Source organism: Centrocercus urophasianus, unplaced genomic scaffold (assembly GCF_019232065.1).
Source record: "Centrocercus urophasianus isolate 14NV4802_14NV808 unplaced genomic scaffold, USGS_Curo_1.0 seq_26, whole genome shotgun sequence".
NCBI lineage: Eukaryota > Metazoa > Chordata > Aves > Galliformes > Phasianidae > Centrocercus > Centrocercus urophasianus.
This window is the reverse complement of record NW_024884822.1, coordinates 10,220,207-10,247,179: the sequence shown is the minus strand read 5'-3', so window position 1 is coordinate 10,247,179 and position 26,973 is coordinate 10,220,207. Positions and strand designations below refer to the sequence as shown.

Here is a 26,973-nt window from a genome sequence, read left to right as displayed (position 1 = left end):
AAAGGGTTTGTTGCTTTGTTCTTTTCCTCTGTTGTTCGTGTTCCCTAGCAGAAAGCTACACCCCAGTACTGTCGTTAGTTTTCCTATTATAGCACTACTTACAGACAGGCCATCTAATGAGGCAGCAGAAGCAAAATTAGTTCAGTCCTCATCCTTCACCTCCTTTTATAATATGTTATAATTTGTCCATTTTTCCATCTGTAGTGTCTTGCTTTAATATTTATGATTGTGCTTCAGACACGGAGATTTTAACATGGACGAATATTGGGATTTCTTTTTTGTTATAGGAGGTTAGGTGAGAGCAGGATAGCTGGCTGAAATACCCAGCTCTGTGGCTCCAGAAGTCTCAGGTTTCAGGAGTTATATGCCTGTACCTCCTCCTTAATGTTTTTCTGAGGGCCTTTTAAAGGACCCACCTAATATCGGCATTTCGTGCAGGAGATTTGCACCTAATGTGTAATCTCCATTCACGTTAAATGTGCTGCTATTTTTTGAAAATTGATTGAATATTGTCTGTGACCTCTGTAATGTATTTAATGCTTAATTTTCTGTGATTCAGTAAAATGATGGGCCAGGCAGAGAGGCTGACATTGAGCTACAGCCAAAGATGATCTCAATTACTGTCTTAATACAAACCTGAAGAAGTGCATATGTCATAACTGAGCTCTATGCCTGGAGCAGACTGAAAGATGTTTGCATGTTTAAAAACAAGCAAAGCAAACAGGGGAAGTATTAATAAATACAAGTTTGCTGACTTGATTTAGACCTTTGATATTTGGATTTTATCTTTTGTTTTGTGGTCATGTTAGGTAAGAACAAGGGCCTGGTAGAAAAAGTAAAAGAAATTTCAAAATGTAAAGTACAGGAGTGGAAGAGCAATGATTTTCAGTTAGTTTCTTAAATGCAGAGATTAAAGTTAACCTCAGACTGCCTGGGCCTCACCTTCCACCATGACTCTATTTCAAAAGTGCACTAAATGATTGAGAGTCCACAGGAAAGATCTGTTATCATGTTGTTAACAAAAGCACCATGACGTCTCTATTTCCTTAAACTTGGCAGCACACAAGAAAGAATTGTCCCAAATCCATTTTGATCTCAAGGAAGGCATCATTTGTAGCCAGGCAAACTAGAACTTATTTGTCAGCCTGATAAACTTAGCTAAAAAAAAAAGTTAAACTCCAAGCATAAACAGTGATGAAGAGCTCTTCAGTAAGATTGTTGTTCAAATGTGAAGGAAGAAAGCAGATCTTGATGTAGATACCGTCGGTGCTCTGCAGCCTACAATGTGGTCAGAGTAGTAGTGAGGGAAAGTGATGAGAGGGATTGCACCTCTGTGTCTTTATATGTTTGAAAGGGAAACATTTATTTCTTGCGATATCACATTAGCCTGATTTGTGGTTGGTTGAAGATATGGGACATATCCACTGCCAGCTAAATACATGTGCAGAGTGATGGAGTTGTGTAGAATCTGTTTGGCTTTCCCCTGCTTGAAAAATCTGTGGGAACATGCTGTCGTTGGGATGTGCTGAAGAGATGCACTCTGGCACCTACGCCATGCTGGAGAACTGTGAGGACAAACATTTGGGAGAAAAGCTGAGCTGATCCTAATTGAAGCAGACACCGGTGCTCTTTCATCAAAATTCCACCGGCTTCACCAACCTGATGTCAGGTTCTCCATCACCGTGTGAGGGTCGCCTCCAGGCAGGGCACACTAAAAATAAATCACACATGCACATCCCTTCTATCCCACACATGAACTCAAATACTACAAGCGAGCAAAGAAAAGCATGTGGGAATTGCTCCTTGGCACCACTGCTGTCAATTAGTTCATTTTGCTGCAAGTGCAGCTCTGCGGGAGCGAGGATTTTGGTTCTGTGTCCCAGGAATTTGGGCAAATGAGGGACGTGCCGTGCTGAGGCAGGGTGTTGTAGGGCTAATATTTAGTAATTCACAGAAGACTGAGATGACTATTTTATTTTACTCAAAATCTGCCCGCCCTTGTCTTGAGATGTTTAAAATACATTTGTTAATTAGATTTCTGGGGTAAGTGCAAGGACTTACGTGTGTTGGATTGGGTGGTTTCCAAAAGAGCTCTTAGGCTCTAGATTTCCAAACTGCCGCTCTCTTTACCCTCCCACTTGGGCCTTGGAGAGAGGGTACAGCTTTCCTTTCTAGAGGTTCATCCAGTGTGACATCCTCTAGGCTTGGGAAGGGCTCTGAGGGGGACCAGCTGGGATTTTTGTCTCTTTCTGCAACAGAGAGCACGAACTGTTTGTGGAGAACATCTGGGGACATTTAATCTAATCTGCTTTTTTTTACTGCCGTTGTTGCTTTGGGAGTTAACACTGTCTCTGCTATTCCTGTTCTCTGACAGAAGCACACAGCAGTTGAGTCCCCTGAGAGCTTAAATGCCTTCAACTAAACTACATTATTGGCTCCCTTCAGGGGTAACTTGGTGAAACTTAATGGTCCGTGAGACGTAAAAAGTCAGTAGGAATGATCTAATGTCCCCCCCTAGTCTTAAACCCAGTGAAATGGTGAAAATTCTGCTTCCATAGGAAATGGCAGACGAGCAGTCGCGAGATCTCCTACCAGGCTTCTCCAGCTGTGCCCACAAAGAGCAGCTCTCGTTCTGCACTCCTGTTTGCAGATTCTCAGCAGAATTGCACAGTTCTCACTCTTAGAAACCAAATCCTAATTTCCATCCGTCTGTGCAGCCTCTCTTTGTGGTAACTGTTTCTGAAAGAAACCTTTTGGCTTCCCTTCTGCTTTTATCCAAATCCAAATAAAAGTTCCATCGTATCTGTCATCAGCTTCTCAAGGGACTCAGATCAAACCTTTGGTTCCAAAACATCCCCATCCCTCCTGAATGTAGAAATCAGTCTTGTGCACCTCCTTTTTTCCTGACTGCTTGAGATCTTTTGCTAAATAAAGTCTCCTCAAAATTTATATAGACTCTAAACATCTCTTCCCTTTCCTTTTCTGCACAGAAAATGTGCAATTTAAAGTACTGGACATGTTTTGTTTTTTTTCTTAAAAGTATTTGCAAAGGTCGCCAGTGCTGCCTGTCTTCAGCTGCTAGGCAGGTGTCCCATCCCGCTTTCAATAAAATTGGTGTTCTTTTCTTGGATTTAAAAGCTTTACCTTGAATATTTTCCATATGAAAGGAAAAATTAGAGAGAAATCATAGGACTAGGAATCCTGGAGCGTGGGGATTTCAAGCCCAACTGAAGCATGCGTGTTTCTCCCTGTCAGAATTCAAGGGCACACCAATGGCTGCCAGTCCCTGGAGAGAGCAGGGAGGCCTCCTCCTTCTCATTCTATCATATCAGTCACTCTTTAAGTAGGTACTGGGAATCCAATGATGTTATTTTATTTTTAATGTAAATAGCAGTGTTTTTGGAACAATATGAGGAGCTCCATCTCACCTGCTTGCAATAGGCACTGTGGAGTTGTTGCTGACTTCCAGCATGACCAGGTGACAGGTTGATGCCTCTGATTTACCTAATTTTGTTTGTGGATTGGGACTGTAGATAAAAAGCTAGGGAGCTCTCCCAGAATGCCTCAGTGAGAGATCCAATGCCTGGAGCATGAGGGATATGGAGCAGCAGTGATGCTCAGTGCAGCACATGCTGGGAGTGTCCTAGCAGGAGGTCCAACCAGACTGATCACACAAAACTGGTCAGGATGAAGAGTATCTGTCATGGTTATCAATCATTATGAACTATACTTCCTGAATGTTTGTTCAGGGGAAATCTTTCTGTAATTAGCTACAAATTTGCTGTAAGATGATAGTACAGCTGCAGCCCAGAACAAATATTATCTGTCCTTCTTTCCATTTGTGCAACCCAGAGGCCAAGAATAGCACATGCAAACTGCCAAAAACATCTACATTGACATCCAAGTAAACGCTCTTCGCTCATGCTCACATCATTTATTATACAATTTTGCTGTTTAATCAGTCCTTACAGTTTTCTGCCTACAGGGATGAGCTGAACTGTCCAAATTCAACTGCTTGAGTTAGTTACCAGACTGAGTTCAACTCTGCTCTGTAAGAAGTGCCAGCCTCTGGCTGTCTCGCTGTTAGCAGGAGGCTACCATGAGGTTTGTAAGACATGATGTTATCCCTTGCCAGTTGACCAGAGAAGCTCATTTTGTTAGACTTTCCATCCCAGTATGAACTTTATCCCTATTACGTTTCTTAATGTTTTTGGATGTGTATTTGTCAGAGACTTGTTGTGACTGCTGGTGAACTGATAAGCTCTTCCCCTCTGGGAGAACAAAGAATGACTTACAATATCTGCTTCCTCTAGGTATGTTCTGAGAGGAGTTTACAAGCAGGAAGGGGACCGACTTTTTACATGGTCTAATAGTGGTAGGACAAGGGCGAGTGGCTTTGAACTAAAAGGGGAAATTCGGGTTAGAAGAAGGAGACATGAGGCCAAAACATTAGCAAGAAATTCTTTATTTAGAGGGCGGTGAGATGCTAGCATTGCTTCCCAGAGCTGTGGGTGCCCCATCCCTGGAGGTGCCCAAGGCCACGGATGGGGCCCTGGGCATCTCGAGTCAGCCCACAGTGGAAGGTTGGAACTGGATGGTCTGTAAGATCCCCTGCAACCCAACCATTCTGTGATTCTGTGTTTTATAATTCTTAGGAGTATTGGATTCCCAGTCACTGACCCTGGAGGTGTTCAAGGAACATTTAGACATTGTACTGAGGAACATGGTTTAGTGAGAACTACTGGTGATTGATGGACAGTTGGACTGGATAATCTTGTAGGTCTTTGCCAATCTTGTTGATTGTAATCAAATGAGAACGTAATTATTAATGCATTTTCTTAATAGAGCAAAGCAAATCTAAAGAAGCACCAACTACCTCTTTGTACACTAACTAAATAGCAGTAACTTGTTTTTGTTTTGCTGGATGAATGCATGTGGCATGTCTGTAATTTAAAATAGTCCTGAGATTTAAAGCATTTTGCAGCCACTGCTTTTACATTGTGCTAAGTTCCATCTCCAAAAGGCGGCTGCAGTTCTCCCCCTTTTCAGTTTTCTGGATTAATTGACACGACAGCTTCTTTGTTGTTCCTTGGGTGACAACCCCCTGCAAGCCCTTTTTTTCCAAATTATCCTCTTAGTCTGAAAATACAAAGTGAGCTGGGGTTCTTTCCAAACATACTAATGACAAAGAACGTTCGTTCTCCCAGTCGTCTCCGGTGCAATCTGTTTCAAATGCTGGGATTGATGAGTGTCTCAGAACAGTGTAGGAGGGCTGCCTGAGCGTGACTGAGCCACCAAGTTAAAAAAAAAATATATAAAAAAACTATTAGATTTATTTTCAAATAGAATATAAAAATTCAAGGAAGCCACATCTGGCCTACAACAAAAAAAAACGAGCCAGCCAAGTTTGTTGTCTGGATTATTAATTGTGCTGGATTTTTTAGCTGTTCTGAGAACGTCACTCCAATTGTGCAATGAATCTGAAGCTCGGGTCTCTAGAGATCATATTCTGATCTCTCACATATGGTATATCGCAGTGTTCATTAGACCTACTGGTCCAGTCACATGGAAACGACGTTCAGACTATTTCTATCTGTATCTGCTACTTTTCTTCCTGAATGTGTCAGTCTCATGATGAGGACAGTGACTCCAGCTGACACAGACACAATCGCTGATTGCAAAGAGTGACACTGCTGTGAAAATAAAGAGAAGAGGGTTTTATTTCTGTCACGGCTCAAGCTTCACAAAAAGTCCTGCCACGCAGGAATACCAATTCCTTTGGGGGAAGAGAATGCTGAGGTATTTGAGATCGTGGGCACTGAGCAGTGGAAAGCAGATGCGTAACCCTGCCAGGCTGCCCCAGACCTGTGCTTCTTCTAGCAGGAAGGAGAAATGCTCACCATGTCATGAGATCTGGTTCTCAGGTCAGAGCCCAGCTGGGGATGGAGCAGGCTCGTATTCAGGAGCCTGTCTCCAGCCTCATGTGCAGAGCAGTCAGGACTACTGGCAGAAACCAGGTCAAGGGATTCCCCAGCAGCGCAGAGTGCTTGTCAGGGGACCCCAGAATGTCACATCCAACTTCTCACCCTGTGCTCGGTTGGGGGAACAGGGGAGTGGGGTGTGAGGTGTTGAGTCAGTACAAATGTCACGGCCAAAGGTCTTCAAGAGTCATAGCAACAGGAGGACACACTATACCAGGAGGCCTGACACGAGGAAAATGCTGTCACTGCCACCACCTCCAGCTTGGAGATTTATTGAGATATATTAAATTGCGATGTGCCATAAACAGGGGCAATACTAAGTGAGTCTGACTGTCTCAGGGATGAAGTTTTACAACCTGAAGTGTGAGCTTTCTCTGCTTCACTGAGATCCTGAGGCATTTTTCCAGCAGCTCCCTCCACCTCATTAAGTGCTCTCTGGAGAAGGGCTTTGATTTGAGGGAGCCCTCCTTGCACAGCACACTGCTGACTGCTGAGATCAGGTGCAAATATCCACTGCAGAACCTGATGTGCACCATCAGAGCTTAGTTGGGGAGACCTCCTGGGCCACTTCCATCCACCTCACTGGGTCACAGCTTTGGAGGAAACCAGAAATTGTCACACAGGTGTCCCCAGGTACCAGCACAACCCTGGTATGCACAGATACAAACTTTGCTGTAGCTGTTTTATGACAATACTGATGCCCTCTCAGGGTGGTCTTAGTTTGTTAGCTGGAGTCATTGGTCACAGAGCACTGTACTGTCATGCAGATGTTTGCTTCCTGCTCCATGAATGCATCTGGGGCTGTGACAGGATGCTCTAGCTGCAAACGTAGTAAAGCAGCTCTAAAGGCCAGACATCTGCTGTGTCTGGGGTTGGTGAACCCTTTTCTTCTCATGTGATCCCTTGTTCACATCCTACACTTTTTCCCAAACTTTCAGCAGACCCCTGGAGTTAGTGTATTCTCATTCCTATGTCCCTTCTGCCTATCAGGGATAAAGCAGGTCTGTGAAGCTCAAGGAAAAGCATCCCATAGCCTCAAGCCCTGTTTTTCATATGGCACGGGTTGCATTCCCCATCCCATAGGTCTCAAGAAAAGTACTTTAGTCCAGATAGGCTGCAGCTTATTTCAGGAAAAAGGTGAATTTTGACGATGTCCCTGACAAACCTTCCAGTCTTTCTGCTCTCATACCCTTTATCTCTGTTCCTCCAGTCTGCTCACAGTTCTCCAAGGGTGTTTATGCCATCTTTGGATTTTACGAGAGGAGGACCGTCAACATGCTCACTTCTTTCTGCGGGGCTCTCCACGTCTGTTTCATAACACCCAGCTTTCCCGTCGAAACATCCAACCAGTTTGTTCTCCAGCTTCGCCCAGAGCTCCAGGATGCCCTCATCAGTGTCATCGAACATTACAGCTGGCAGAAGTTTGTGTACATTTATGATGCTGACCGGGGTAAGTCACGAGTATCCCAGGAGAGTTAACAGGCAGTTCAATGCAGTAGTGTAGATAGAGTCTTTGGTTTAAGAAATTACTTTAGTGCAGGTTGTGGGAGACGAAGAGGGTGGCTCACAGAACAGACTACCTATGCCTTCCCCATGTTTCATTCTTTTCCTGAATATCCATTACTGGCCATTGCTGAAGGTGGGACACTCATCTAGATGAAGCATTAGTCTGAACTCTGGGTTCACAGAGTCATACAAGGGAAATATTTCATTTTAAGAGTGGGTTTCAAATGGGGAAATTGTCTGCATTTATTAGGTCCCATTTTCGAGTCTGTCCAGCCACAAAATCTCACATTTGTGAATGCGAACGAATAGCTGCTAAGGTCAAACGAGCCCTGTGATGATATGTGTGTTGTTTGCAGTCGTAGTTTGGATAACTTCAAGTTCCCCATGTTAGTGAGTATTAGCTGTCTGCTCAAAATAACAAAAGCTTTTGTTAGGTTCTTGGAAGATATTGTCAAGTTATCTAAATCGTGATCAGGGCAAGTGAGTCATTGCTTTGTGATTCAGTTTCCGAAGCTGTCACATGCCTCCGAAGCTCCAGACTTGAAGGCTGAGAGCAAAGCAGTCTTGTAGAGAACAGGACAGAGGTAAGGTCGTTCATGACTCTGCCTAGGAAGTTATCATAAGCTCTTGCAGGGACAGGATGACTTTAAGAGACAAGATAATGTAAAAGCATCCCATCCAGCTTTCTGTTGGCTCCAGAAGTGGGCATGCTGAATATGGCAACAGGTCTGCATAGACAGGGCTATCTAGCAGCCTCCAGAGCAGTGCTGACTGTGTGTGCCTCTTCTGGAAGGCTGTGCATGTAACTTAGGCAAGATCCTTTAAAAAATCATGAAATTTTCTGATCAGGCACCACAAGGAGAGACAGGGATACTAAATATGATGATGTATTGTGACTGCTGAGGGAGTCCCTAACCCTAGGAGCATAGAGCCTAAACAGATCAGAGGTGAGGAAAGAGCTGTGGCCCAGAGAAATGAAAAGATTTGGGTAGTAACGAAGAATAAGACAGGATTAGAGCTCTTATCTGAATCCCACAGCAGGGCCTGACCAACAGGACTGATCTGTTGATGACAAAGAAAAACTAGTCCCAGAATCATCCTGTCTTCCTGTGCAGAAAAGGCAGAAATCATTAATTCTAGCCCAGCTGTGTGTGACTAAAATACTAGATTATTATCTGGCTACTGCGGTTCTTCTGAGCTCTTGCATTGTTGTATCCAGCCCAGCTCAGGACGGTTACACAGGCTATCAGGGCAAAAAATTCTGCTGCACAGCTATGTCTTGGTTCTCCCTCTAATGTCCCGCTCTCTTCCCATCACAGGGCTGTCAGTCCTACAGAAAGTGCTGGACACTGCAGCCGAGAAGAACTGGCAGGTGACAGCTGTCAACATCCTGACAACAACAGAAGAGGGCTACCGCATGCTGTTCCAGGAGCTGCAGAAGAAGAAGGAGAGACTGGTGGTGGTGGACTGTGAATCCGAGCGGCTGAACATCATCCTTAGCAAGGTTGTATCAGCGTGGGTCTCCTGGGAGGTGCTTGCATGCAGAATGGGGAGGGTTGTTTCTCTTAGAGTTGTTTTTCTTCCCATTCTGATGCGATCTGTGTCACAGTTCGTCATGGATTTGATGTGTGTGCATTGCAGGTATTTCTCCTTTGTGCTGTTTAGGAAAGCGTAAAGCCATAGAAGTACTGGGAGCTCCATGTCCCCTACTTTTCTGATTCATGTTCTGAGCACTGTAACCCCCTTACTTCCCCAGCGAGTTTGTTTTGTGCTAACTGCTCCAAGCAGTGAACATGGGACGTGGCACTTTGTTATCCTGCTGAGTTTTCTCAGGTTTTCCCAATCCTTGTGAATTGAAGTGGAAGTGTGAACTGACACTGCCAGACTCTGGGTTCTCCAGACTCCGTGTATGCAGGATCTGGCATTCCCACATCCCATCATGGTAGAATCATAGACTATCCTGAATTGAATACCACAGGGACCACAGGGATCATGGAGCTGGCTTCAAACAGGACCAGCCAATATTCCAACCCTTTGAGAATGTTGCCCAAACAATCCTAGACAGGGTACGTAGCAGAGGACTCAGCAGCTCTGATTGGGTGCCTTTCCCCACCTACAGCTGCAAATCCCATTCCCACTGCTGCAAATCCCATTCCACAAGGTTTAGGAAGGGCTCAGCAGTGCCAAGCAGCAGGCACGACGTGTCTCCTGCTGTCTGTCATACCTCTTACAACCAGCTCACTTCCCTCGTGCTTCACACGTCGCTCTGTCTAAGCTACCTGTCATCTCCCGTCTCACACTTCAGCTGCTCGCTGTCTGGAGCAGGGACTGCCATGTCATCAGCTGCACAGCTCAGCAATGAGCACAATCCATCCTTCTTGGATGTCTCTGAGTGCTACTAAGTATAAATCATAACAAAACAGGTTTTAACCTCAAAGTAAAGGTCACACCAAAGAGGGACCAGGTGATTCTTTGGGCAAAGTATTCCCCCTGACCATGGAGCAGGTGTAATTGATCAAAGGAGATAGGCAGTGAATTTGCCTTTTTTTTTTGCAAGCTTTCCTGTAGGGTATATCAGATTTCTAGGGTTAATGATGTTGTCTCTTTAAATGCAATTTGTCCAATGGAAAGCTAAGTCCTGCGGACAGACATCATCTAGTTTGCCCAATGTGAATGGGAAAAGAAGTCTGCATTTCAAATTTCTTCACGTAACAGGAGCAAGAGCTAAATCTACATCTAAACTCAAGTTATTTGCAAGAACACTAAAAAAAAAAAAAAACAAAAAAAAAAAAACAAAAACCCGAAGCAAAAAAAACCTAAAAAAACTATAATGCCATTAAAAACAGATATTTCCAGGTAAACTAGATGATGTTATGCTTTTATAAGTGAAAGAGCAATTCCAACATTGTTGTGCCCAGGGGTATCTCTGCTAGGGACAGGGCTGCTGTAAGTTGCTTTTACCTTGTGTGATTCATTTATATCCTTGTTAGACTTCTTGTGCTGAGTCCACAGGGATTTCTGGAGCAGATGTAGCCACACCAGTATAAGCAGTGGTTGTCTGATCTTTCACAACACAGTGATGACCAAAGAGGGACAGAGTTCATGTTCTGTTCTCCCAGCTCAATGCACCAGCACGTCTGTGTGTCTGTCCCTGATCTGTTTGCCCAGTCTCTCAGAGATTCTGAGGTGTTCAGAGAGCTGCCTCAGCCTCTCAGGGATGGTTTGATGCATTTATCCTTTTTCCTGTCCCTGGCTTTCTCTGGGTGTGGATTTGCATTCCCCAGTGAGCAGAAGAGCTTGCGCTGCCTATTCAGTCCCTGACATATGCACACACATTTAGTTTCTTTTCCACACCACACGCACAAAACACAAAGAGCCACCACTGACTCCAGCATGGTGCTCCTCGTGCCCTGAGATTACAGCTGCAGAAGGAGGCAGCACTCAGAGCATTCATGGAAAATGACCTGATTTCATTCTCCTCCGTGCCCAGGTCTCGTGGGTATGATTTATCTTTGCTGGCTCATGAGCCAGGCTTCAGTTCTGGGTGGGATATCATGGGGCTGCACCGTGTAGCCTTAATGGGATAAATAAGCAGAGGGTTGCATTATATCAATGCACTATATTGTTTCTTCCCTGTCACTCATTAAAATGAATAACTGGAGTTTCTCCTTTGCTACTGTTTCACTCTGAGAGGATTTCTCTCTAATAGATATCAAACTGGCCCATTAAGAAGTGGGCAATGAAACCTAGGTGGCCCAAGTGAGCTATCAGCATGCAGCCCAGCACAGCCTCTCACCACATTCAGCCTAAGTGATAAATGCTATTATAACCTCAGCTTGCTACCACCGTCCAGACACATTAGGACTGAGCAAGCATTTTAAAATAAATTAAGATCACAAATAACCGTGTAAAGCACAGGAAGCAAGCCTCATAATTCAGGTGGATGGACTGCAAGATTAACAGCTTAGGGAAGGCTGGGCAACAGCCCTCTTGGGTTCATTGACTCTGACACCTAATGAAATAATAAAGGGAGAGTTTGGGCAGAAGGAGCCAATGCCATCTATTGTTGACACTGGAGAAACAGGGAATTGGATCATAATTCTTAGGCATCCAAGTACCCCAGAGATGCTGCTTTCTCCCATGAGTTCACAGTAGATAAATGGAGAGGACAAGTTGGGCCTGGTTTTGCTTCTCAGATTTGGCAGTCGAACACGCTCCAATGGAAAACTACCAATAACAGAAGCACATATCTTGTAGCCTTAGGTATAAAGAGGGTTGTTTTATTTTATTTTCTCAGTGCTCCAAACTCCTCCACAGTAGCCATTCTGAGGCAACCTATGGGGAGAACCACAGGACAGTGAAACCACCTCCAGTGGTGGAGCTGAGAGTAGTCATGTAAGATACTAAAGGAAGTCTTCATTGGAGTTAATTGCAACCTGTACATTAACACTGGGATCCAGAGTTTTAATGCACATACAAGAGCACTTCATCAGAGAAAGGCTAAGGCAGATGACTCAGTTGCACAGAGAGTCAGCTCATTTATAATCCATTCAGAGATCCTTTAATTCCTGCTCACAGTAATCTTGGAATGCAGTCCTATGGGAAGGATCACTTCACACATGCAAGTCCTGGTCTTTAGTGCTTCCCAAACACCTGCTACCAAACTGGTATCAGGGAGGAATCCTGGGCAGACTGATCTCTGGTTCAATCCAGCATGGCAGTCCTTCAGTCACTGTTATGGCAATAAGGATCTTTCTGGCCTCACCTCACTACCATTCCTGCAGACTTTGCCTCAGCACTGGCAGTGCAGGCAGAGTTCAGAATCGATTTATGTGGCAATAGAAATAAAGGGATAATGGTGCCAGCAAGGAAACATTATGGAAACAGTGAAATTCCATCAGAAACAGGTAATTCTTAGGTGGTGGTGTTGTTTTAAGGTTTTTATGAGTTTTGAGGACATGGATTGGATAAGAACAGATGATACCTGCTTCTAATGATCAGGTAAGAATTTAACAGTGCAACTGGAAATCAGTAGGGAGCAATTCCAATGGAAACACAGAATGTGATTTGGGGGCTGTCTAGTCTGTGACTCCCTGCCCCGTAATCACAGGCAACCTTATACAGATGTTGCCTTTCTACCTAGACATGGGAACTTTCTCAGTACCAAAGAAACTTTCAGACATTACAGATCTCTAAGCAGTTGTGTGATAAAAGAGAGAGAGAAAAAAAAATCTAACTCTGTTGGCATCAGGGAGAATGAAGTGTGGCAAAGAGCATATGCTGCAACACCGTGAGTATGAGGTTATAAATAATCTCAATGAACATGCAGGGGGAATCCTCTGCTGAGCAACTTGCTCAGGCTGCTTTGTTCTGGAGATGTGGTTTGAAGCTGCCCCAGCGCACTGAAGGAGAACAGCTGCTCTAATATAGCTTAAACCTCCTGATATCTCGCCCAGTTACGTGTCTGCAGCAGGGACTATAGGCCAATGAATGTGCAAAATAACTCTTTTAGTCTTGCTCCGTATTTCAGCTGTGCTCACAGGACAAATGAGCTCCAGCGTTCCACTTTGTTCCTGTGTTTGAAATATATTGTTTAATCTTTTTTTTCTTTTCTGCTTTTCTTTTCTGTGAGCCTGTAGAAAACAGGTTGGTTCAGATAATTTACTCTCCTTGCCTATAGAATCTACTTGGAAATCTTATACAGTCTTAATTTCAGGCTTGTTTCTCTGATGTCATGTACAAAAGATCTGTCCTTCCTCTAAAAAGACTGTGAATTTTGCTTTATCTTCCTGTTCACCTTTGAACAGTACCATTGGAAATTTAAAATGGTCGAAAAGGGAGATAAATGAAGCCCTACTTCCTTAGTTGGCCTCTGCTAAATATCCTTGGTTTCCCTCTTGCAGATCATCAAGCTTGAAAAAAATGGGAACGGGTACCACTACATTTTGGCAAACATGGTGAGTTGAGTACTGCTTATTTTACTTCCCCTCCTAGATGTTTTCATTGTTATCTTATGTACTGCAAAGCACAATATTTATAGTTACTGAGTTGGAAGTCATTTTAACTCACCTTTTGGGTAGAATTATCAAAGCCCTTTGTGGTATGCTGCTTGTGGTGTTTTCTGTCTTAATCCAGTAAGACTATTTCTGGGGCATCTCCAGTGTTGCTAGGCTTTTTTGCCTCCAGATTCAATCTATGTCTTCTCAAAGCCTATTAAGCCAACTGTCAATTAATGCCTGTTGTGATAATGACTTTTTGCATGGTGTGAGCACCTGAGCTTCTGGCATTGCTCTTCTAGCTCATTTCAGTTGGGCCACCAAGAAACTGTTCACTATTGGTAACAAGTTTGGTTTTCTAGCTGCTTTCAACTTCTTTTTGGTGATGTCCCCTGTACCTCAGGTGAAGTGTTTCACAGCCACTGTGAGAGCCCCATACTTTTAATGATGATGTAGCAAGATCCCTCTGACCTTCCAGTAAACAGAAAATATGTGACTGTCATGTCCTGTGTTTTTTGTTGGTCCATTACAACGACTATTCTGCAGCTTTGTGCTAAATCAAATCTGTCTGTCATGGTTCTAAGGAAACCATTGGATTTAAGGATTTCCTTAAGGAATGTGTTGTTCCTTTGCTGCCAAGGCATTGCCTGAAAGCAGAGCTGTGCTGTGCAGCAAAGCCATAATTCTGGAGCAGTATGCTGTCTTTTCCTAGGAGGCTGGAAATTGTTTCTGCTTATGGAGGGTTGGAAAGAAATAAGAGGAATAGCCACAGTCCATAGAGCAGTTGGAGGACTTCTGCAGTCCAGCTCCTGCCCTTTCCATCCAGGAGGACATTCAGGGGCTGGTCCTGCTCTCCAAGAGCCAGGGATCTGTGGGGTGTTCTCTCCCCAGGCCAGGTCCCACCTGTACCATGTCTGCAGGGCATGGTGTCCACATGCAGTCTGGAGCTGTTCTTTCCTCCTGCAGCTGCATCTGAGAGGCTCCACATCAGGGCTGGGATAATTAAACTTTTAACTACTAATTAGTCAAGCAGTTGCTGCTGTTCTCCTTCTCTCAGCCCCAAGATAACTCTGTAATTTACAAGACAAAAATGGACACATAATTACCCTGCAATGCCCTTATACTGACCCTGCACTTCTGAGCTGAGTGCCTACCATGTAATTACAATCTTAAAAATGTTACATGGTGCAGGGGAGACGTGCAAACTGGAGAGCTGCCTGTAACTCCAGGTGCTAATTTCTGCAACCCCCGTCCTGGCACTCAGATGTTTACGAAAGTCCTTTCATTAAAGTTAAGCAAGGACACTCTCCAAAGTTGCTGCTGTCTGTGTGCTTTTGTGCATACGCATGCAGATGGGTAATGAGAATGATGTCACCTCTTCTCTCTGCGTGGTTTCATAGGGATAAATATGTTAAAAGCATGAGGTGGTCTGATACTCAGGTGATGAAGTCAGGAAGGGCACTTCCCTCTGACTTAGAGTACCGCTGTCTCCCACTTTCAGTCTGAGAAAGCAGACTTGTCCAATCTTTAATTTGTTTCCTTAGCCCTTGCACAGATGCTGAGAGGACAGAGGCTAGAAGAAGGCTGCATACTCAGCCAGCATAGGTTATAAATAATTAACTCAGAGCAAAAGGCTGTTCATTTCTCCAGGCCCTTCATAGTGATGCTGCCTCCCAGACACAGCTCTGCGGGGGCTGCTCTGGGTCTCTGTGATGACAAGGGGCCCCAAAGGGCGCTGCTATTGACTGTGCTTCTCCAGATGGAAAAGACCCTTTCAAGGATGGAGCAAGTTTTGTGGTTTAGCACGGGGGCAGGTTCAGGCAGTAGAGCCGAGTCAGTGCCTGCAGTGTGCTGCAGCCACCACAGAGCTGCTCACCACTTGGGTCTGCAGAGAGGGTGGCAGAAAGGCTGTGATGATCCCCTGAGTGATGAGGCAGGGCAGCAGCCCTCCTCATGAGGAGATGACCAGGGATGTTACATGTGATTGGCAGAACGTGAGGAGTCACCGTCTGGGAGAGTTAAACCACAGCGTGTTTTTGTCAAATCCAAGAGATCTTGACAACATTTACCCTCTTCTAAGGACATCTCATTGCTGCATTAGAACCTTCAGAGGGTGTAGAAAGCTGTGATTTATCCACAGTGACTCACACACTTAGGGATAGACCTCAGACACCTCGTACTTCCCCCCCTGTAGTCAGGTTCTTAGAGGATGGGGTGTACGTTGCCCACACACACATTCCCACATGCACACATGAACATGGAGAAGACAGCCTGGTTTTGTGGAAGTGCTGGGTGTTAAGATAATAGAATAAATTAACAGCTGAAAACTGCAAAGGCCTGAATATTTCCAAATGGACTATTCCCTGTCCTCTGCACTGGTGGATGGAGTCCTAATTCTAGGACTTTCATCCTGTATGAAGGTTAGACTCTCAGCTAGTGACCCTGCATAAGTCAGATGAACCCTCAGCTGTTTTGCTGCACTGCCTAACCTTCCTGAGTCCTTCCATATGGGGAAATAATGATGGAAATGACATGTTAGAAACAAACATTGGGAAATGTTTATGGATAACTCCCCCTGAAAATCTTACTGTTGGCAATATTTTCATTCAGAACTATATGAAACCAGGCAGTCAGAAGCAGCACACTACTGTCCCATTACTGCCAGTCCAAATTGGTGTCCCTTCAGGAGCACTAAGCAAGTGAGTTTGTAAGGAAATGCAGAAATCATTCATGGGAGTATCAGAGGATGGAGAGATTCCCTGTCTGGTCAGAGACAATTTATGAACAAAGAGGAACTGGCTTGCATTAATCACTGCTTGTTTGCCCAGCGGTTGCTGTCGAGTAAGCTGTAGTAAAGACCAGGCAAAATTTGACAAGTAACAGCAAATGAAAGCTAGCATTTCCCAGCAGGAACAGCTTCCTTTTTTTTTTTTTTTTTCAGTGAAATTGCTGTTGCCGAGGTGAGACAATAATATTTCTGTGTTCACAAACAAAATGAAACCATTCTGCACCTTAGGCCATGGGCGAACATCCTTCTCTGTGTCTGCTCAAAGACACAGCCATCCTGCTCAGCTCTGCCCATCCCGTGAAGATCTGCCTCTGACATTGCTGCTAAGGGAGCATTCATGTGAACATTCCTGCCTTTCCTTGGGGCAAATCTGCCTCTATCCACCATTTTTGCAAACTCATGAAAACCAGAGTTACTCAGCCAGTACCCAGGAGATACCATCAGCATTCACCAGCTGGTTATTTGTCAGGTGTATCAGCACAGGCTGGTTGCATTCATCTCTCTCTCTTTTCACCTCTTTGTATTTCTTCTTTTTACAAGTCAAAGGGGTTTGGCAACTTAAAGATGTGTTTGTTTTCATGGGTCGTATTTTCCTAAGCTTTGTTCTCAGCTTTTGAAAGCACTGTCTAACAAGCACAAAGAGAAAAAAATACAGTCAATACTGTCAGAGCAGCAAGCTTAGAAACTTCTTGGGTTTCTTTCTTTTGATGTTACAGACTCTTTCACCATGACCTTGCCTTCATGTCTCTGTTTATCCTGTGCCAGGGAGGTGGGCTGACTACTGCCTGTAGTGGGAGAACATTGGCTCCCATGGGCAGAGGAAAATTTTTGTCTTAAAATAAGTGACCTTTGTGTGACCTGTCTTTAAAAGAGAAGAATTAAGGACAGCTGCCACACAGTGTTTGAGCCTTTCTTTTTCCTGGCACATTAGTCCAGGTTCTTCTTTTAGCAAATGCTCTTCTTTGAAGTTGGATAGATAAGCGCATGAGATTGCTGATGCAAGGGGTAGCAAAGAAGAGTAAAGATACGAACAGAGGTGATTAGTAGAGGTAAGCACTTTTTCCTATGCCATTTTATATTTATTATATGTGAGTGCTGAGTCCAGCCATGAGCTGTGTTTCACTTTGCAAATAGCACCGATGGATTTGAAGGGCACCAACACAGCAGCTTTGACAGCAGAGAGCCCTGTGTGGGAGCTAGGCAAAGCCTGCTTCTTTGCTTTGTGTCCCCTCTGATTTCACTGTGCCTCTGCATGTCAATTTTTTTTACCTCCAAAAAAGTGGTTGAAGGTGCAACTGAGGTCAGCAGTGCTCAGGTTTGCATCAGTAACCGATCTGAAAGTGTTTCGTGGGAGTTGGAAGGATGCATACAGCACCAGCGTTTTGTGCTGGTCAGATCTCAGGATGCCTGGGCTTGCGAAACTGCTATTCTAATGTTGGAAAGAGATGTCCTAAGTTATTTTTAAGTCTCTAAAGTTGTACCAGTTAGACTGTGATGCAGGTAGACTCACCAAAAAACTTGGTTTTCCAGTTTCACTTCCAATCAGATTTTTCTGTTCCTATCCGACGTTACTAAACAGAAGAAACTCCAGTAACATCATCTCATCTAAGTTATTGATAGTGGAAGACACAGGAGCCCTGAATTAATTTTTGTTTGAATTAGACTGTCTCATGTAACAGAAAATTGTCTAGTTTTTTGATATAAAAATTGGCCACAAAGGACAATATGAGCTGCAGCCTTTGGAAGGATTTTTGCAGCAGCTAAAGGCTCAAAAGCACAGGTGACTTACAGCAGCTTAAAAAAATCACTGAGTATCAAGTGAGTAATAAACGGATATACTACAGCTGTTAGAAATAAGGATGTGTTTGCTTAAATCAAGGAAGAGAAAAGTTGTTAAACTAAGAGGTTTGCTGTCATCTAATCCATTACCCAGCTCAGCTTGCAAGAGGTGACATGTAAATCCACAACAGTTTCCTCTTGGTGACTTCATTGATGCTTATTTCTGGTCTGAACTTGCCTAGCTTCGCCTTCCTCCATCAGATTTATGCTTCTGTTTGTTGGACTAGATATTCCATTACTGAAGTTTTGGTCCTTGTAAACTGTGATCAGGTCAACCCTTAATCATATCTTTGACTGAAGCCCTGGAATCTGTCACTACATGGCACGTTTCCCAAGCCTTTAAATCAGTTGCTGCTCTGAAAGTTCTCTAAAGAGCAAATGTTTGCAAAAAGTGGCTGGACTGAGCTTTCCAGCAAGATCTGCACATTCACTTGTACCCACAAAGTGGGTACCAGGCTTCAGAACTGAAGCCCTGTCTGGCACTGCCCCATCCTCCCATCACTATTTGCCCTTTCTTCTTTGCCTCCATGTTATAGGGAGGATTCTCATGTTTTACTGCTACAACGAAATTTGACATATTCGTAATTTTGCATAAGAGAAGTCCTCTCCCTCTCTGTTGAAGGCATGCTGGAATGAAACTGAAGCAGCTGGGCTCTTTTCTGATGTACCCTCCTTATTAATACAAATTGATGGGAGTGAGGAATGATACTTTATTGGACAAGTCAAACTTGAAGATAATTTGGTAGATTAGAGAAGCTCCATCTGAAAATGCTTGACTTCCTGCTCCCTGTAGAATGACACCAGCATACCTTGGAATGACAGGAGCCACTTTGCATTCTCTTGGCTGATCCACAGTCATTCAGAAGCTGTTGTTTTCTTTTTGCAAGTGTTCCTTATAAAGTCCGGTAGCAGGAGGCAGTCTGGCGTTGTAGACCATGCAGGGATTGCATCTAAAGAGAACTGGGCCAGTTTTTCATTGCTGTCTCACATTTCCAGGTGAGTTTGGATGAATTGTTTGAACAGTTTTTGCTTAAGGAGGGATAATTCAGTGTAGGATTCAAGTGTGACAGGTAAAAAAAAAAAAAAAAAAAAAAAAAAAAAAAGAGAGAGAGAGCAGAAGAGAAAAGAAAAAGCAAAGAAGAGAAAAGAGAAGGAGAAAGATGATGTGCAGAGAACTGGATATGCTGACAGGCCTGAGGAGGGCAGTCATGCAGGTGGGAGCCTTTCCTCCACTGTCTGACAGCAATCTGTGCTGCCCACTCACTGCCCAAGCTCCTGGTGATGCTCAGGGTATAAATAAGGACCTGGATAATTTCTGAGGACTTTCTTTTTAAGGCAGATCCTTCCTGGACCAGTTAATCAAGATGGATTCATGAGACACATTTCAAGTCATCAGTCTTCCTGCATTATGCATTTCCTTTGATGACTGAGCTCACACACAGTGGAGAGGAATATAAATGTGTGACTTGCTGACATCTCTCCCAGGAAGCAAAGCAGTGAATGGGACAGTAAAACAACCTTTGGCTGAAAAATGGTCTCAGTTTAAGCACAGCATAAAGAACAGACGAAGCAAGGAAAACAACACAAGGAAAGAATGCTTTCCAGCACTGCTGTTTTCTATTTGAAGACTTGAAGGTCTTTACCAGCTGCCTATGTTATTTACTAACAGCAGGGCTCTTCCTTGCAATTGCTTTGTGAGGTTCATTAATGCAGAGAGAACAGTTCATAGCATGGGCTAAAGAGCAACTTCCCTGCATTGAACCGAGCCTGGCTGCTGCGTGAGCTGCGCTGCAGATGCTGTGAATCAGAGCAGGCGTGGAGGAAGGTGCTGTCAGTGTGGACAGGTCCAGATTCTTGTGGTTTATTGTCAGACTCCTGATTTGATAGCGTGCAGAGAAAGCTGGGCATTTTCCCAGCACACACAAGGCAGAAGGCCACGCTCTCTGATTTACAGAGATGACTTTGCAAAGCGAATTTAAATAGAAGGGACAGCTAAGGCTGCTGGAGGGCAGGGGTGAGCTTGCTGCTGCTGCATCCCTTCCAGTGTAGTTTCAATGGTCCCAAAGAAAACTGTGCTTGCAGGAATGTTGTCTCCCTCGAGTGCCCATGGGGAGCCTGGAGAGCTCTGTGTTCCCCTGGATGCTGCTCTGCCTGCTTGCCCCAGCTGTGGGCACAGCACATTGACTGGGCATGAACTGCTGCATTCCTCTGCCTGTGATTCTGTGGTTCCTTTTCCTCTCCAGAGCACCAGCGGTGCTGAGTAAGAGGGAGAGGCCACATACCTGCTTGTTCCATGGATACTTGTCCCAAGTGGTCCAGGTTTAAAGATCCCAAAGGAAATCACATTTCAGTGGATTCCATGTTGTGAGGTAATTTCTCTGTCCAGCCCGATGCTCCATACGTGGCTGCAAAGAGAGCTTTTGACAGTATTTTTTGGAAATGTTTTGGCTGAGAATGTCCCATAGAAAACCTCATTCCAGCTTTCTTCACTTCTTGCTGTATTTGATTTGATGGTGAAGGGAAGCATTTCTGTGCTGATTCTTTTCCAAATGGGTCGATACCAACCACACTGCTGCAAGCATGTCTGCTGCCCCACAGCAGTGGGCTGCAATCTCTCCTTAGTCACTTACTGATGTTAGATAGACTTTCTGAGTAAAGGAAGCATGATTCACTTTATATCTTCTTTCCCTTAGAACTTCCTTGCAGTGAGGCATTGCATAATTAATATTTGTACTGCCCTGGCCAGGGCTGGATGCAATACGAGCATACACACAGTGTTCAGGCACAGGGATGGCAGAGTGGGGCTGCTGCAGCCTTCAGGTTCCCCAGAATCCTCTCCCTGATGCCCTCACGTGGAACTGAACCATACTTAATTAATATTAGTGATGTTATGTTGTATTTACTGCTTAGGTAGTGTCATTGTGCTCTGCAGTTAGGCAATGGGTGATGACTTGTCACACTGGGTTAGATGATTATATCCTACAGCTGCTCTTTCTCTCGTGCACTGAGGGTTAGCCTGGACAATCTTTTTTTTGTTTTCAATTTTCCAAGTATGGTCAGTTGAAGACTATATAAAAAGTCCTTTTTTTTTTTTTTTTGCAATATGTTGTTGTAGGTAGTACAAGATATCAGGTGATTGATGACTTCTTTGCTTGCAAATATTGTGATTCATCTGCTCTAATCATTCTTACAAGCACGGACTGATCTTCCAGAAAGACAGATAAGCGTATTTAATTCCTGATGCTGCGTTGCTAATCGAAACATTTCCAAGTGACAGCCTGTATAAAATTCAATATATTCTTGTTTATATGTTAGCCAGCAAGAACTGTCTTCTTCTAGGAACTGCTTTCTAAAATATCTGACCTCTGGTATTTCCCAGTTCATTTGCACTCATGTCACTCAGAACTGCTCTGAGCAGACTTCAGTGGTGCAGTAATTAAAATTCCTTTGTAATTAGTACAAGGTCCTGTACTGACCTTGTATTGGGGCACGTGGAGGAGGGATAACAGGTGAAAACAGTTTTTTTCAGCAGTTAATAACATTCAAAACGCAAAGGCATATCCAAGGTTAATGATATTCCCTACAGCCCCAACTTCCTTTAACAACTGGAAAATCTTTAGAGGTCTGCATGCTCTCAGTTTTAGAATGGCTGGGCTTGAGGAATATGGTGAAAGGCAGTGTTTCCAACCACTGCTGTCGTTGTCTTTGGTGTCACAGTCCTTTCTGAACTTTCTGCTTGTTGAATGGGTTAAGGACACTGGACATCCTACATTCTGTCATGAATTCGGACCTTCCTTCGTGCCTTTGTGGGCCTTCCAAGGAGGAGCTGGTGGCACACACTTCAAGTTGCTGTGTGGTAGTTTCTTTTGACAGATCTTTTTCCCCTGAGTGCCTCCCAGGAGCAAAATGTCAGTGCAATTTGGTCCTGGCCATGAATAACCAGTTGGCAACCTGTGAGGTCCCTCTTACTGAACCTTAGGAGCTCCGTGTGTCAAAAACCACTTGGCCTGAAATGCATTAAAATGTCAGAGACAATTACCGTGCTGCATTTCCTATTCATTAATCACAGCTCTGGCTTTCTGAAACCGCTACGCTGGCAATTACATACAAGATTGATGTAGGTTAAACCAGCATTCTGAGAAATACATACTCACGAAGCATCACTGTTTCTTTTCTTTTTCCCTTTTTTTTTTTTTTTTAACCTAAATCACTGCGCTTCGAAACTAAACAAATCATCTAGTTAGAGCATCTGTACATCTCCATCCAATTCTCAGCCTGTAAGCGGATGCTAAATTGCTTACAAAAAGCCGGAAGAAAAGCTGCGAAAGTCTTTAAAGACATTTTTGAGTCACTTACGACTCTCTTGGTCTGACACTGATGTAAGAGGGCAATTTAGTCTTTTCCTTGCAAGCTGTTTTTTCTCACAACAGGTTTCCATCTGACGGCCTGATTCTGACCTTGGAAATTAATGAGCTAATTAGCTCCCCAAGCCTGTGCAGAGTGAGCACCATTTTGGGAACCTGACCAGTGTCTCGTGGGAGGGATGGCCCTGGCTTTTTTAACTCCCAGTGACATCATATGTGTGAGAGCAAATGGATACAGAAGCTCTGCTCAAGCACCTGCTTTGGGAACACAGCAAATAGTTTTGTATATCAGTACTGCTAAAGAGAGGATACCAAAGTTGGGACGCCAAACAGCATCCTCTTCTCCCCACTGCTTGCAGTGTATCTCCAGTGCCTATGTCAAAGTCCCTCTGTTGCCTAAGAGACAATTTCATCCTGTGTTCAGAGAGCGGAGCCTCTCAGCGTCAGGCCTTACTTTGCAAAGGAAGAGATTTCTCCTATGCTGACTGTCAAATCCATAGGTAAACAAGTTTCCTGTTAACCACACAGAGATGGTTCATCTGATGAGTGTCTCCTGTTTCTGCCCTGTACCAGGGATTCATGGATATCGATCTGACGAAATTCAGGGAGAGCGGAGCCAACGTCACTGGCTTCCAGTTGGTGAATTACACAGATACTGTTCCTGCCAGGATCATGCAGCAGTGGAGGAATAACGATGCCAGGGAGCTTCCTCGTGTGGACTGGAAGAGGCCAAAGGTAAGTGATATAGAAAACCATTTAATTTAGGGTCCTTCTGGTCCACTTCAAGTCACTCCCACGCAGTGATAATACAGCTGTTCTGGATGTTGTTTCTGAACATTTCAAATCAGTGGGTACAATAGAGGACAAATGCTTTTTAATTTGTTCCAAACTCATAGCAGAAGATTTTGAAAGTGTCAAGGGCAGAGGGGAGAGGCGGTTTTATTTTTCTATCTACCATTTGAAAACAAATACACTTTTGGCAAACACTCAGCACTAGAAATTTCAACCTTGGAAGTATTAGTTTTAAAAAAGGTTCATACAGATAAATCCATAGGTAATCACAGGAGAAGGAATTAAAGCAGCGGTTGCTGTTCACACCAGAGTTTTACCTCTTTTCTACACAAGTTTCAGCTTGAATAAACTCATCCTTTGCAGATTTTTTGCACATTGCAACAGAGTTTTCTGGACTCCATCTGTGAAAGAAAAAGTGACTCGTTACTTGGTTTAGCATATCTTTCAGTCTCACATTCACACTGTATAATGCATTCCTTGAAAGTTCAGGTCAATGATTCTAATTAAACAGAAAGATTTGGATACCAAGTGAGTAGCTTTGAAGGCTGAGTGCAATCTGAAGGCAGCAGAAGGTGAATCAAGAGCTTCTGCCTCACTCTTTTCCTCTGAAAGAGAAAGCACCAACTTCCACAGGTAACCAAGACATCAGTGATCACACAAAGGATCCTCCAAAGCTGGAAGGGTGACAACAAAACAAAAAATCTGAAAAGTGAACAGAACAGTGTAGTACACCAGAGGTCAACTCAGGCTAATGGGCAAATGTCTTCTCTCTCTAGTACACTTCAGCCCTTACGTACGATGGGGTCCGGGTGATGGCTGAGGCATTTCAGAACCTGCGGAGGCAGCGGATCGACATCTCCCGACGTGGCAATGCTGGGGACTGCCTCGCCAACCCGGCCGTGCCCTGGGGACAAGGAATTGACATCCAGAGAGCATTGCAGCAGGTTCAAAATCTAACTGATGCGCGTGCCGTGGGGGTGGCCATACATAGCCTGTGGGTAGGGGAAGAGGGGCAGCTAGCAGCAGAAATGCCCAAATAATTTGCTTGGGTTAAGAAACTGATTCTTCCAGGTAAGAGCTAGGTCTTGAGCCCAGTGAATTTCTTTTCCTGTTGACATCCAGCATGATCTTTTGGAGTTCTTAGATGGAAAAGCCAAAATGTTATCCTATAAAGTCATGGGTCCTTATTTTTATCTTTCCAAGAGACAGACCAGTTTAGATCACATTTTCTGAAGCTCCTTCAATGCTCTGTGAACTCAGCTTTTGTTCCAGATTTCTAATGACATTTGAAACTAAATGGATTTTGCCATATGCATTGGTTGACATCAGAATGTTCCTTAAGACTATGTTAGAGCTTGGTTCATACTGTGAGGACTGGGAGAAGCCTTAATAACAGCTATTGAGAAAGTTTATTCCTTAATAGTTTGAAAATCCTGTTTCTTCATCCTGCATAGAATTTTAGATTTTTAAACAAACAAACAAAAACTTATGTTAACTTACAGCAAGGGAAAAGAATAATACACTCTTCTCAAAGACTTGGATAGGTAGAACATTACAATACTTATTTAAATTTAAGAACTGACATTCATTTCTAACATTTTTTCTTCTTTCAGACACATTCTCTACTTTCTTACTCATAGTTTGTGCTACATTTGTTTCAAAAATAGATGAATTCTTTGCTTGCAAATACTGCTAGTTCAGTGTTATCCAAATATAGCTTATCCCATCCTCTTTCCTTAAGGCAAGAAGAACAAAATAATTCTGGCTAATTTTCATCTCACGTAAATTTTTTACACATATTTTGATTTGGTGGTAAAAAAAAATTCCTCTAAAACCAAATCTTGCATTAAGATTGATTTTAATCCTTATATTTTACATGTTCCCAAGCCTGTCATTGACTTTCTGTATGACCTTGGGCAAATCACTGTCATAGCTTCTCCAAGCTCCTGTAATAAAATCTGCCTTTTTGATGCATTAGGGAGATCAGTTACCTAATAAACATTAAATACTTGGAAGATATATGATGAGCAAGGGGCTCTCCAGTGTTTTTCATTATTGAATTTACAAGAGTAGGATATCAAAATTAGTCTTGGTAATTCTATGTGTGTGCTTGATAATCACCTCTGATTTTTTCTCATCTCTTCATTAAATCAATTTCAAAACTCTTTTCAACTGCTGTGATTTGGGTCGAAGAACACGTAGAGCTATTTGCCAAAATTGTTCCTTAACCTTTAAAAAAATTAAAATTTTCAATAAGTTTGGCCAGTTCAGTTGTGATGGCCAAAATTAAAGGTTCTGAAACATGCAGTGATGGAAGGAATTCTCAAAGGAAATTTTAACTACAAATTTAATGGTCCTCCAGCATTTAGTATTTTAGCAATGACTCCATTTCAGACAGAGGAAAATGGAAATGGAAAGAACTTAAGATTAGATTGAAGGCTTGAGTTATCCTTTCTGTGAAGACTTACAATTACAGCAATTGTTACAGATATTCACAGCATTCTCCCTCCTCACCTCCCATTTTCTAATGCCTGAAACATTAAGAGCTGTTAAAAAAAAAGTTTCTCCACTTATTTTGACTGAAATGTCTTGAATAAGCTCCTGAATTGCCTCATTTCTTTTTAGCGTAGGAAGCAGTCAAGGATAGCAGGACCAAAAAAGAAAAACAATTTGAAACATTCTGCAGTTTTTTAAAAACAGAAATCTGACACATTTTCACAAAATGCATGCTTTTATTAAAGAGAAGTAAGGGGTATTTCTTCCCATGGAATTCTCACGACGCATTGCTTTAAACCAGCACATTGAGCTCTCAATACTTCAGGAAGATCATTGTAATTTTTCACAGGTATTTTTTGTTAATGTTGTTTAGTAACCAAGCTTATAACCAGGTAGCTGGTCCTACCAGTCAACAGACTGGATGGCCACAAAAGCATCCTTCTCTTCCTGCAGAGAACCACATGCCTGCATCTCACACACAAGTGTGTTTAAGTTGTCCATGTCTCCGGTTGACTTACTTGCACTGAGCACTGCTGAAATCATTCCTCACTGTATTTTGTTATGATCCAGAGGGCGGGGTACTTTCTCTCATGAAAAAGAGAATAAATTCTTGGATCGGTGACAAAGCCGTAAAGACAGAATGCTTTTGGTCGATGAAACTACAAAATAGGACTACTGAGAGGGGTCTCAAGATGGTAAATGACAGAACAGCTGTGCTGTGAGAGGCTCCTTTTGCTATGTCAGTGCTACGTGGCTATTATAGGATTAAGATTTTTTTCCTACAGATAGAAAGAATTGCCTTTAGTACACCTGGCTTTTAATGCATATGGAACTACAAAGCATGAGCACCTGTGACTGAGCTTCAGTGTCAGTCAGAAAAGGTAAAAGGGGCCATGGAACAAAGGAAGCATGGAGTGTTTAAGATAATGGTGCATTTCCAACCGAGGTGTCTTTTATGGGCATGTTGTTTTCTGTGAGTAGGGAAAAGCACTTTTCTCCAAATTTCACCAAATATAACCTCTTGACTTGAAGCAGCTTCAGAAAACAATGGCAGATGTTTGTTTTCGTGACAAACCTTTGTGATAATACCTGGAAAATAAACACAGTTTAAGCAGATTAGCAGCTAATGTCATCCATAGTGATGATATATCCTCATTTCTTCACAAAGAGTTTTCATTCTAAGATTCTCAGGGCACTTTAAAAGGCAATTC

At 43.3% G+C, this 26,973-nt stretch overlaps 1 protein-coding gene across 6 annotated transcripts in view; it reads left to right on the top strand.

The window, feature by feature from the left end:
• Positions 1-26,973, top strand: part of GRIA1 (glutamate ionotropic receptor AMPA type subunit 1) — a 107,799-nt gene that overhangs the window by 42,079 nt on the left and 38,747 nt on the right. For 2 of the 6 annotated variants that reach the window (XM_042826218.1, XM_042826217.1), the window contains exons 3-7: positions 7,192-7,431; positions 8,807-8,991; positions 13,391-13,444; positions 23,048-23,209; positions 24,043-24,210. In XM_042826218.1, coding sequence (XP_042682152.1) covers positions 7,192-7,431; positions 8,807-8,991; positions 13,391-13,444; positions 23,048-23,209; positions 24,043-24,210 — 809 coding nt within the window. Of the gene's footprint in view, positions 1-7,191; positions 7,432-8,806; positions 8,992-13,390; positions 13,445-23,047; positions 23,210-24,042; positions 24,211-26,973 lie in introns of those variants that run through there. The other 4 variants (XM_042826224.1, XM_042826221.1, XM_042826220.1 and 1 more) reach the window with 3 other exon arrangements.